The 13,822-nt window shown below is 37.1% G+C and overlaps 1 protein-coding gene across 1 annotated transcript in view; it reads right to left on the bottom strand.

The window, feature by feature from the left end:
* The window catches only part of PDE11A (phosphodiesterase 11A), a 191,312-nt gene that overhangs the window by 90,006 nt on the left and 87,484 nt on the right, over positions 1–13,822 (bottom strand). The window contains exons 4-6 of the mRNA XM_067549179.1: positions 10,761–10,901; positions 8,341–8,405; positions 2,466–2,601 (exon numbers count right to left, since the gene is read on the bottom strand). Coding sequence (XP_067405280.1) covers positions 2,466–2,601; positions 8,341–8,405; positions 10,761–10,901 — 342 coding nt within the window. The remainder of the gene's footprint in view (positions 1–2,465; positions 2,602–8,340; positions 8,406–10,760; positions 10,902–13,822) is intronic.

Raw genomic sequence — 13,822 nt, 5'->3', positions numbered from 1 at the left:
GAAGATACCTCAGTACTAAATGTTCAGTGAAAGTGATTTTACAATGAAGCCTCAGAATTTCATTTAAAAACAAAAATTAGTGTGGAGGAAAGAGAGCTTTTGTAAGAGTAGTAGACAATAGAACATGATTACAAATACAAGGACATGTTTTATTTTACTAATAAGGAGTGATGGTCATCTTTTTTTTAATACACTTGATTGTCTCCAGAAATCATTATTTCTAACAACTGGCCTGGGGAATTAAGTTTTTATGATGATACCAACAGAAAATAATTATTGCCCTTTATATTTGGTAATTTGCATCATTATTCTTCTTATGTTAGTCAGTATCTCTTATTGGCATAGACTTTCAGTAAATTTGAAACAAATATGAGATGGCTGCATTATTAATCAGAACATGGCATATTAAAATATGACTGCAGACACATCAAGGGTATGCCGTGTTTTACTTCAGCATATCACTTTGGCAGGAAATATTCCCCAGGCATTAATTGTGCTTTCTGAAATTCTGAATAAATTAATGCTAGCATAGTTTTCCCATAAAGTAGTACAGTGGGTGCACACTTCAAATTTTTTTCCGTTTGACAGATTCTGCTGGTTTGAGAGCTCTTCCCTATACACAAAATGGAAACTACCAAAATGGAAGGTGCTCATTGTAGTAATGTAATGTAACAGGCTCACTGGACGGAACTGTGCACTAACTTACTGTGAACCCATTGCCCAACTCCTAAGCAAGTCACTAAAGTAGTGGTGTTGCAAGGGATATAATGCAGGGTGGAATTTGCCCCTCTGTCCATAACTCACTGTAACCCAGTTATTTAGCTGAAACTGGAATGATAACTTGAAATATTCCAAATCTGACATGGTCTGAAGCCTACATGTGTAATGCCAGAGAACGAGTTTCTATACTGTAACTCAACCAATAACAAAATTTAAAATTCGGAGCCAAAGCATTCTCTACGTGGAGTGGAAACTGAGTTGTGGAAACCAGGGCCTGATTTTAAGAGCTGCTCAGCACGTGCAGCTCCCCTTGACTTCTGTTAGAATTGTGGGTGTTCAGCATCTCTGGAAAAAGTCAGATCCATGGAGTTGACGGGTCACTGTTCCCAAGGGATGGGCAGGTGGCTTACCCTCCTCTCCCAGGCCTGATAGGGGCTGATCCTCAGAAACTATCTGCACATGATGGTCAAGATAAAGCCTGCCCTCTTCTCTGCCAGTGAAAGCATGCAAAAAGCAGCCAGTCTGAGTGGGATGAGCGGATGTGAGAAACACTGACCCTCTTGGCCTCTGTGCGTGTTTTGCAGGGACTGGCCTTTGACCAGGCCAGAGGGTAGCTGCTATTCCCACCACCAGTTTCACAAAGGGTCCCAGCACAAGTTAATCATAACCCAGCAGGCATTTATTTCTGTCAGTTCCCTCACCCCTGAATGGGGTTTGTGAGCACTAGCAGATGAAGACTGATTCTCAGAACAGCTCCTGTAGAAATACTGCTCTGCCTAGGAGGTCAGTGGGACTGGAAAGTAGCACAGAAGCACAAGAACACTGTTTGGATGGTCCTCATCTCCACGGGCTCTCAATAGAATCTGCGGGCCAACCCCCATCAGTTCCATGCGTAGGGGGACAAAACCTCCTGTCTGCCTAGACAGACAGATTTGATCAATGTAAAGCTCTGTGAGCCAAAACTCACAAGAATCCCAGTCCAGGAAGCAGGAATAACCCATGCAGGGACTATTTCGTTCTTAGGTTGAGTCAAACTTAGGAAAGTAACCCAGTGCTGACAATAGCTGTCAAAAGTGCTGTTTGCTACCTGTTGCTAAATCTCAGCAGGCAAAACTGTGCTGTAGGAGATGCACACACAGCTCCCACTGGCTTCACGGGAAGTTGCATGCAAGTATCTGAGAGGAAAAAATTAGCCCACTGTGTATATTTTATTTGTGAAAACATACTGGAATAAAATTAGTTTGCTAAGCAGGATCAAAAAAATCATGTCTTTTGAGATAATGTTACTGCAGCTCCTGTTTACATTCAGTGTGTACAGTCCCAGTATCTCTGACAGCTACCTACTATGATTCTGCTAACGAGGGACATGAACTATCAGTGGTAGAATTTTCAAAAATAATTAGCTTTCACAGATCTCAAAGCACTTTAGAAAGGAAGGCATCATTATCCCAGTTTACAGACTGGAAAAACAAGGCATGGGTAGGTGATGTAACTGCCTATAGTTGTAAGTAGGAACAGTGCTGTATCCCCTAGATAAAACTGCCTTTTGCTGTCTTTCTGTAACAAGTGGTTATTGCTTAAGGCCATGCTGCTGCTGATAGGCCAAATAGAGGACATACTGGAAAGAAAGAGATAATTCAGAACAAATGTTCTTTTGTTTTATATTCATTTGGACTTGCTTGACTTCTATTATTCTGAGCTGCAAAAATATGACAGTGTATTTAATTTTTTTTTTAAAATCTTACTTCAGCATCAAAGCGAGGATCCTGATATGCATCACTGATGTTCACTGGAAGACCCGTGGAAGCTACTAGCTCAGCAATGCTATTATTTATTAGCCAGTCAGAATAAGATGATGATTTCTCCATACTGTCTTTGAAACTATCATAAAGGCATAGCAAAGGAAGAAAAGAATACAATCAATGTTGCTTGAAAGCCCACCAGGTATAGTCATTTTAAACATCAGAATTACCTATAGCCATAAAAAACTGCTAAATGACATCAGCCACAGAATAATAGTCAGGTAACTATCAGAACAGCAATCTCAAAAGTCTCTGGACTTGTCTAAATGAACACTTACTTCGCAGCAAACTGGGTTTGAATCTTTCTCATACGAGCCTATCACACACTCATGTGCACTCTGCAGCCAAACACTCAAAGTTCCCTAATGCACTTGGATCTACCCTGCTTCGAAACCCCTCTTGCCACAAACTAAGTGTTTGTTTAAACAAGCCATTAGTCTCGATCATGGTGCAGGAGCTGCCATACCAGGGCCCTATCCTAATTAGCCCTTTACTAATTCCAGAAACCCTCACTCACGTGAATAGTTTAATTAAGTGAAATCCTCGCCCCACTGAAATCAATGGCAAAACTACCACTGACTTCCATAGAGCCAGGATTTCACACACACACACACGCCCCCCTGGAAAATCAGACCCCTTTAAGGTGCCCAAAATCACTAGTCACTTTTGAAAATCTTGTCCTCCTATATCTTAGGTTCTGGGTTACTTTACTCAAAAAAGGAAACTATTAATATGACTCCAAATATAAACAGAAATGTGGATCAACTGCATTATTAAAAATAGAGCATCTATATCGCTAAGGATGTGCATGTCAGTTTTTTCAATAAATTAATCAGCTATATTTTCCCCCATTAAGAGAAATATTACAAGCTAATGTAGTAATGAGAAATCTAGCGCTGAAGATTTTTTTAATTGTTACAACACTGACTTAATTTAACTTCAGCTAGTATTGTAAAATGTGTGTCAAAGCTCAGAGAAAGGAGACATTTGCATAGCTTCAGATCCAGGAAATTACTCAAGGCTCAATCCTGGGAAGTGTCAAGCATTTATCTTCTCTCTCTTTTTTTTAAATGGATATTTTCCCAGAAGGAAAGTGTTAGTTTATAATGTTATGGAATATTTCATACTTATTCTTTTTAACAATAGAATAAGTATAAAATATTCCATAACATTATAAAGAAATTGTTTAAAGAATATGTTGCTTAAGAATCAGGTCGCTACAAAACTAAGACCAAATTGTATGATTTGTCAATACAGAAAAATGTCTAGCAGAGATTTAATGAAATTCTACTTACATTCCCAGGCAAAAACTATTTTATGATGGGAGTTATGGTTGAGAGTACCTATCAACGATTTGGATAAAAAAACACAGGGATGTTGTAATTATCCCCAAAACAAGCATTCTAAAACAATTGAACTTGGAGTTAAATTTAAAAGAAATTCAGACACATTAAGATATGGAAATACAAAGGTGGATGTCCAAACAACCTTAACTCTGCCCTGTACTGATGCCAGGATGGGCCCACTGAGATTAGTTATATATGATACTCAAAGAGTTATAATTATACACAGATCAGAGAGTGGATCAAGGTTCATTTTGTGTAAAAGTTTACTTACAAAAAAGAACTACTTGTAAATGATCACTTTTAGTGAGGTAACTAAAAATGTATCATTTGTAGTTTTTCATTTTTTCAAATTGGTCTAATAAATAAAAGGAATCACAATTTTTTTGTATTTTTAATTTTCTTTGTTGACATGATTATTACATGCACTCAGCATTGGCAGAAATGGTGAAAATATATCTGGAGTGTCACCTTTTTGTAATTTTGATTGTGTGGGGCACATGGATAGGGAATCATGATGTAGTCTTTTTTAATAGATAGCATGAGTGTTGAAGCAGTAAGAACCTACTGGACATATAATAGAAGAATGTTACTCCTTTTCATGGCTGACTCTCTGCCACAACTAGCCTAACAGCTGCAAAACTGGCAGCAAAACTATCACAGGATATCAGGATTATGGGCCTGATTCACCACACTTCTACACCCACTGTGCAGAAGTTAAAAGGACCTTACACTATTTCTCATCTAGTCAATAGCAAAATTCACTCTGACTCCTTGGGAGCAGGATTATGACTTAGGTACTGGGCAGCTGTTTATAAGTGCAACACTAAATGCAAGTCATCTCAGATTTGAAGTGACAACTGTTTAATTTTCAACTATTAAAATTTTTTTTAAAGAACAAAGGGACTTGAGCTGCCTTGAGAAACTAGCAATTTTGGGGCATTGCCCAGAGATGAAAGAAAAGAGGCTGTACAGCCGGATGTCTTGGTCAATGAGAAAGGACTGATTCAGCTGGCTATGCTAATTTCTGAAGACTAATCCATAGAAATTGCCTGTTTCAAAGGAAACTCAATATTCTTAAAACAATGTTCAGCAAAGCTATAAATAAAGATGCTTCGTAAAAAAAAAAAAAAAAAAAAGGAGAAGTTTAACAATTTTCATTTGGGACAAAAATTTTGAATGACTCTAATAAATAAATTATATAGTAAATATTTTGACAGCAACCTAAACTGAAATTTGAATATTTCAAAGATAAATGCAAAATTTAGATAAATAATTTAAGATTTATTCCAGGGGCATCACAGACCTGAGAGAAAAAGAATCTTTAAGGGTAAAATTCTAATTACCGATGCACAGCACTTGGTGTGTATCTTTACCAATTTTATGGGTTTTTTTAAAGAGTAGTAAGATTTACAGCAAAGATTAAAATCTGGACATTATTATTATATGAGAGACTGATTAAATACATACTGGATTATGGGTGTCAAGCATCTGAAGTAGTAAATATATTTAAGTTATAGAAACTAGACATAATTCAGGATGAAGCTTTAAAAGTGTACTGTCTACATCACCAACAAATATTTTACAGCTACTCTATGGAGAGAGAAACTGAGATTTGAGGAGGAAGAATCTCAGTATTTAATTTTAGTGCAAATTCATATCAAGAGGTTCAATCCTTGGCCTCAACAGCATAAAGCAAATGGGAAGCTGCCCTAAAGGGGCAACCAAAGATCCCCCAACATAGGGAGATTCTTGAGTAGTGCAGGGTTGGCTTAGGTAACTCTATGTCATCTACTCCTCATCTCCTCCATGTAGGATGAGGAAGTACCAGGGGCAGGGCAAAGCACACACAACTGCTATGAGTGTGTGGAATTGTATGGGACTGTCACGGCCACAGTAACCTTAAGCAGCGCTTTGGCCGCTCTAAATTATGCCACAAGCCATTTCAGATCCTAGAATAGAAGGAGCAGAAAGATGTCTTAAAGACACCTTCCCTGCACCTCAGATGCATCAAGCATAAACTCAGCACAGATGAGGATGGAGCCTTCAGGACTTTTAAAAGGTATTAATAATGTGAATAAAAGAAAATTTTATTCCTTTTTAAAAGGGGGGGAAATTAGAAATGTTTGGTAAAACTTGCACATTAAGAATGAAATGACTACTAGAAATGAGAATGTGAATCTATCATTCTGATTATTTGTACATTATGTGATTATTGCGATTATATTGTAAATTGAAACCAACCATGCAGTATGTGGGAAACTGATAAATCAAACAAATGATGAACGTAAAAAAAATGTGGTCTCCAAGGCTATTTCTTTGCAAATAGAGCACGGAAAATATGTACTGATAATCAGGGTTGTTTTACCATGGCAATATGTAGGGAAGTAACAGGTGATAAAGGTAAAGGATCGCACAAAAGTCAGTTTCTTCTAACAATGAAAAAGGAAATGTATTAGAATTTGGAAAGCTGTGTTATCCCTGCTTCACTGTAGAACTTCTGCCTACAACTTTCCCCAGTCCACCGTCTGCTTGGCTCCCAGCCACAGTTTTACATAATGGTACAAATCTTCACTAAGGTCACAATGAAGAATCTGATCTTGCACTTTTCACTCAGGCACAACACCCAGTGATTTTAAATCAGTAGGAGTTTTCCTGAATAAGGACTGCAGAATCTAGACTGAAAAGGGCAAAATTCATTGGAAATAATTTTCAAATGTCACATGCTTCAAGGTATCCCAAATAACCTTTATTTTCCCATTGTAGTGCAACTAATTAGAAGTGTGCATGTATGCTAGGATTACAATTCAGATCTAAATCTACACTAACTGCCAGTCTAGAACTAACCTTCGCAAACCCAGCCTGGCTCTTCACGCAGATTAAAGTAATGCCATTTGTTATGCTAGAGATACAGGGCTCAATGCCATCCTCAATTCCTTTGCAAAACTGGAACCCCAAAGGGCAACTTCCATGGGACATGAGATTGCTTGCCACAGAGTTGGAGCTCCTTCCTTCCATGGGTGCAGGCTCTTCTTCACACACAAATGTGGAAGGGACTATGGGGCCCTAAGTGACTTTTCTAGGCCTCTGTGGCACAATAGAATCCTTTTTCCTGAGTCCTGGCCCCACGCTTTAATAAACAGACACCCTTCGTCCACATTAACTGTCTTAGGAAAGAACCATTGCTATTCTGAGACTTCTGATCAAAAGCAATAACTTACCATTCTCATATGAACTAGCAGGTCAACAGTTCATACTCCTAGCATTCTCATTTCTTATTGCTCACTTTCCTTTTACTCCTTGTTTCCTCTATTGCATCCCTCTCTGTTGGTGGATAGGGTACAGATGGGAGTTAGGAGACCTGGATTCTGTTCCTGGCTCTGCATCTGACTTTGTGTGACCTTGGACAAGTCACTTAACCCTTCTGATCCTCAGATTCCCATCCATAAAATGAGGATGGTAATGCTACACACACACACACACACACACACACACACTTTGTAAAGTGCTTTGAGATCTATGGATGAAAAGTTTTTCATAAAGTACTAAGCACTATCATTATAATTATCTAATGTATAATGCATCCAATCACCATGGTAGCTTGGAGTGGGATCTCTCCTTACAATTTTGGAAGTGAAGTAGCACAGCATTAAGAAAGCTAAATTTTAGATGACTGTATTCTTTGAAGGCTGCTTAAAAGGGCACTGTCAAAGCTGCTAAAGCATAAAATAGACCTAGCAAATGTGTATTGTTTTGGGTGTATATATATAAACCGTACCTCCACTCTATCTGCCAGGTTATTGTTAGCAGCCGGATAGAAACTGAGGTTTAACATTGTAGCACTCGTATTACATGCCTAATACTAATTTCAAAATTAATACAAACTACTTTCAATTAAATGTTTAGGATAAGATTCAGTTTTAGGATTCAACCTTAATGGTAGGGGAAAATATTTCAATGATACCCCTGAATTCCCATGCAATAGGTTGGTTTCTTGGGGCCTTTATAGGAAGGAGTCAGAAATAAAAACACATTGAACAGTCTGATGGCCAATCCTTTGACACTACTGCAGTGAGGCATTTTACACTCTATCAATGGAGCACAAATCTAAAATCATTCCATAAATAAAATACAGCTGTATTATATTATTTTTACTTTGATACTTACCCAGCAAAGCAAAATTTTTGTCACTGCAAATTGTGTAGTGTTTTTCATGAACAATAAAAGGACATCAGATCTTCTCTGGCACACTGACACAAAGTCAGTTAAGTAGATGGGGAGCCTTATTCAAGCAATACTCCCTTGGAAATAAATGGGAGTTTTGCCTGGGTAAAAAGTGCAGGATCAGGCTCTTTTTAATCAAATCAGTCCAGTGTTTCATAAGAAAATATACTAAGGTCTAATATAGACCAAACAGCTGTAAATCACTATGACATAACCATCAATCCATTACCATAGAAGATATGAATTCTAACCTGTTCTCCGCATCGGCACTGCATTTTGGAGACAGCAACTCAAAGGATTTTGTAAACTTCACCACCTGTCATATTTAAAAAAAAAAAAAAAAAAGCATGCTATCTGAGCTTGGGATTTTTCATGAAAAATTACATATATATTCAGCAGCAATGTGATATTTTTATATTTTAATGATATTTTCAGCCAGTGATCTTAGACTGAATGTTCAATGGCCCATTCCTCAGGTAGACTGTGTTCAAAATTTACACTGCAACACAGCACATACGCAAACTATAAAGATACACTCAATTGATTTCTTCATATTCCTTCCCAAAATAGTATTTTTCCTACAATGTTTTGCTACAGCATACAGAGAGTCTCCCAATGACTTCAGAGGACCAGATCTTCATTCTATCACAGTAAATAACTGAAACAGCTAAATAATCTCAGAAACACCCGGACATAATCAGAGGAGAAACACAACATCAGTTGACCAGATTGACTCCAACTGAACTTCCTCTAATATATGTAATATGGCCATATTGTGTCACCAATTTTTAAGTACAATTTCCCATTTAAATCAATTGATTGATTTCAATGGGGAGCTGTGCTTAACAGCTGATGGCACCTTATTCTCCATAGAGAGAATATTTCTGACTGTTAACCGTTGGCCCCAGGTGCCTCAATGACTCTTACATTTCCTCCAGTGTATTGAAATTATGATTCACAGTCCTTGCAGAGATGCACAATTATCAGACATACAAAGAACCAGTGTACATCCTTAAAGAAATGTTCAATAGACTGCAAATGTCGATGTTGCACAGATTCTGTAAAGGCACAAGTTGAAATGGTGCATGAAATCAAATTCTTAATAAGTACTTTTATATTGTTAACCTTCTAGTCTTTAACGTAACTTTACAGTAGAATAATTATTCCTTTGACAAGTGGACAGAATATTTCCCATACACCATCTTTTCATGGTATATGAACAGCAGATAAACAGTGTGGCTTTTTTTTTTTTATAAGTAATGTCCACATTTTATTACCACAGGTTGTTCCAAGCTACAATTAATGCCATCTCTGGTGATACAAATTTGAATGTTTCCCAGGAGTTTATCTGCAACTCACATCCCTGAAAGAGAACAGGATGGCATATATCCCATCCAACAGCACGTTTTCCAAAATCACAGTAATAGCAATAACAAATCATACATTTACAGGTGGACTCAGACAGAAACATGTATCTTTAACTCTTACCCCACTTACAATTCCAGAACTGCCAGTCAAATGAAAAGTTTGGAGAATGTAGGGGACAGTCCTGTTACCTCCTCTGTGGCTATGGAAGTCCCCAGATTCAAGAGACCTAGTGCTATTCCACAGTATGTGTGTGTAAACAGGACACTGCGTAGCTCTACTGGCCCTCTCCCAGTTTTCTACCCAGGGGAAAATGTGGATGGGACAAAAAAGGACAGGAGAGAGTAGAGGTGGAGCATCCCACAGAGAAGGGACACAATAGAGGTGTAGAATGCTGAATCTTCAGGGCAGCAGCAACATGATTATGTGATTAAATGTCCATACATGTACACCCCCCAAAAAAGGTATTTTCACATGAAAGGAAAATGTTTTATATTTGTACAGAAAATATTTAAGGATTCAGGCAAATATTTCTGAACTTACATTTTAACAAAAATAAAAGATGCATAAGTACAAAAGCTACAGGAAATAGTTACAAAGGCAGTTGGTGACTATTTGCTGAAATGCATGCAGAAAGAACTAGGTTCTAAAAGATGCACATTAAAGAACTGGTTTATGGTTCTTTGGAACTAGCTCCTTATATTAAGGCTGCTTTCAAGTACCACCAACTGGATATATTCTTAAAATGACAATTTTAGCAGTGAGTTTCAGGAAGATGATACAACAAAGACAGATTTTTTCCTTAGAGCAATTGCATTGTGGAGAAAAGGAAAACAGAAGACAAATGCTTTTCATCCCTCTTGATATTTTTTTTTTGTATAGCCATAACAAAGCAGCAGTTTGCTTCTCAGTTAAATGCTGTTACCATTGCATAGGGACCAAGGTCTCAAAAAAAAAAACAAAAAAAAAAACAACAACCCAAAAAAACAAAAACAAAAACAAAAAAAACCAGGCAAGTAAGGACTATATAACTACAGCTGGATCCACTCCTCTTTTAGTCAATTCTATAAGGCACTTAGAGCAACAACAGTAAATCTCTTAGGTGAACAAAAGGGACCATACACAGATGGTATGGTTTTCCCCTGACAAAAATAAATATAAAGTCTATGTAACTTAAAATAAAAATTATATGTTGAAAAAATTCACTGTGCAATACCATACTCACATTTTATACATAACAGACTCACCATAATAAATTATACCACTCACATATTAGATTTTCTCCAAAATCTGAAGGACCACTTACTGGTGATTCAATGTCTTCCAGGAGTAACACAGAGCATCGTTCACACTTCAAGAGAGTCTGGGCTCGATGCATGATTTTCTTAACAATTTTCTCTAAGTCCGTCTGTTCCTCAAAGAGGTCATTAACTACCTCTAGCAAAGCCTGTATGAAAGGACAGGAAATTATTAACTTGGTTGTAGAACTAATAATTAAATAATTTACTTGTAAAGATGTGCAATCTTTAGGTTTAATTCTGATATCATTACATTGGTGCACATTTAGAATAATTCCACTGACATCTTCATTCAAGCAAAATTCTTACCCATTTCAGTGTCAATTGAATCAATGGGAGTTTTTCTTGAGTAAAGAGTGAATAAGAACTGAATAATCACTCCTGGGTTTGGTCCAACACAGGGCACATTCCAACTCTACCGCAGTCCATGAGTTTTTTTCCATTTACTTCTATGGATTTTGGATTGGATACAAGAATATCTAGCTAATATCTAGAATATTTAGCTACCAGGGCTAAATGCTTCATGATGGTATGGAAAACTGTGTCTTTTAATAACACGTCCGCATGTGCTGACATATTGTTGGGGGGACAAAGGTTTGTTTCAAAGAATATTATGATGATGCCTTTAATTATAATCCTGTCTCCCTGCTTTACTCATTTATTTAAAAAAGTTCATTGCTATTTCAAACACAAGACATCAATAAACATGTCTAGAAAGACATGTAAATATTTTTACATGACAGTCATGCTAATCCTGACTTTAAAATCAGCGTACATAAACCTTTATAGATATGAATGAACCCATTTTTTTCAATTAAAAATAGACATAAAATGTAATGAAAAGGTACCAGACATACAAAATCATTTCATATGAACGTTTTCCATGAAGAGAGAGAGATATTTGAAGGTGCTGTGCAAGGAAAAAACATTAGGCCAGCTCCTTAGCTGGTGCAGGTAGGCATAGCTCCTCACAGGGCCCTAGAGCCTGGGATCCACCCAAGCCCGGAAGTCTACACTTCAATGAAACAGCCATGCAGCCCGAGCCCCATGAGCCCAAGTTGGCTGGCACAGGCCAGCTGTGGGTTTTTCACTGCAGTGTAGACATACCTCAAAAACCGTCCTATTGACTTCTGCAGGTCTATATGTGGAGTAAGGTATTATTCAACATGAATAAGGGTCTCTTTGTCAGGAGTTAAGTATTAAAACAGAGGTTAACAATAAAGCCCTAGTCTAGCTAAAAATGTCTTCCAATCTTTATACCTCATGTTTCATGTGTCATAATCGCTAGTCCTCCAACCATCCAAGAAGTCATCCACCAAAAATAAGGAAATCAAGACCTGATACTATTTTTGTAAAACAAGAAGAAAAAAATATTTTTTAATTTAAAAAAGCTGCCAGGCCTTTCCCATACTGCATGAGAAAGCAAAAAAAAAAAAAAAAGGCATAAACACAATAGTCTTTTCCTTCACAGGCAACTTTTACTATTTAACTTATATCTGCAATGTAAGGGTAAATCTGACAGACAAAAACCCAAATTTAAATGTACAGCTTAACTATAAGTTGAAAATATTTTAAAATATTGTTTCCTTTTCTATTTAAAATATCATCTTTAAAAATAATAGGCCAAATTCTTTTTTGGTTTAAATAAACTGAAGTCACTGGAGTTATACCAGAGATGAATTTGGCCCATTTTGTGTCACTGCGTACAGCACTGACATTAAAATGACTCCATATCACTAAATATATAAAAGAAAATTAGTAGTCTGAGTACTGCTAATAGTAAACTAGGTCCAAATGGGGAAAATCTTGATTTACATAGATTACAATCCAACTCATACAAGCTTCTCTATGTTGCCTGATTCAGGGTTTGCTATCTTGCCAAATTAAATTAACTTGTAGGTCTATATTTGCAAGACAAATTTCATTACTTCGGTTTAATTGAATCCCACCTAAAAATTAATAAAACAGTCAAACTGACAACCAGGATGATATCAAAATGAGCTTGCATGAATGTCCATGTAACATTTTGTCAAGTAATGTCCACAGAACTTTTCTTCAGATAAAACATACAGCCACAGCTGGGATGACAGGCCCCAAATTCAAGTCAACTTAAAATGGATATCACAACGAATCTTCAGGGAAAGTCAACAGGCACTAAAACATAATCTGCCAAGAAATTTTAAAATAATAACTGTGTATGTAAAATAGCAACTTTACAAACAAGCGTTTCCTTGTCCTTTGCTCTTCCTGCAAGTTCTACAGTGTCACTGAACTTAGGTCACCATAGAGCTGCCAAATGGCAATGAAATTAGTTACTATTAACTTGAGGTTGAAATAGCGATCAAGAAAGTGAAGGATCTGTGTGTCCAGGCTGATTCCCTGAGCTGCTCAATCCCCAGAAATGGCCATATTCTAATGAAGGAGTGAGTGAGAAGCATTCAGGAGAGGGAAGGAGGTATCCAAGAGCCCTGAAAAATGACCTTAATATTTTCCTGTTTAAAACCACCCATCTGGCTGAGGACGTTAAAATGAGGCTTCCTCCAGCATCCATCATCAACACTTTAAGGGTGTCCCTTCACAGTGATTTGAGGATTTCAAATGTTTTGTTTTATTTATTTACTTCTTTCTTTGTGCCACAACATCATCAGAAATATCAGCACACTTCTGATATCAGTGGTTACTATAACAAGGAGAAACTTCACCATCAGTTTTTAGTCCCAAGAGAAAATAAGGTTTATATATGCCAGAGGATTTGGCTTCCATCAGCTTAAATCTCAAAATTAAAGACTAGAGTTTCTTACAACTAATCAAGTCCCAAAGAGTAAAAGACAGCTCTTGGCAATGCCTCCTTCCTCCCTCCTATATAGATTTAGATAGCATTAAATAATTAATTACAAATAGCTACATCCCTCAGCAGCTTCAAACAGTCACGATATTGTTAAAAAAAACTGCCACGAAAATGTCTCTTCTCCCTCTCTCACAAAACTGCAGTGGTCCATACTCACACCTGAACAGGAGTAAGAGACTTCATGACCTTCAAGGATACAAACTAGAGCTCTAAACTATTGGA

This window comes from Emydura macquarii, unplaced genomic scaffold (genome assembly GCF_026122565.2).
Source record: "Emydura macquarii macquarii isolate MOO-44397 ecotype Brisbane River unplaced genomic scaffold, CSIRO-AGI_Emac_v2 contig_1253, whole genome shotgun sequence".
Classification (NCBI taxonomy): domain Eukaryota; kingdom Metazoa; phylum Chordata; order Testudines; family Chelidae; genus Emydura; species Emydura macquarii.
This window is presented reverse-complemented; position numbering and strand designations above follow the sequence as displayed.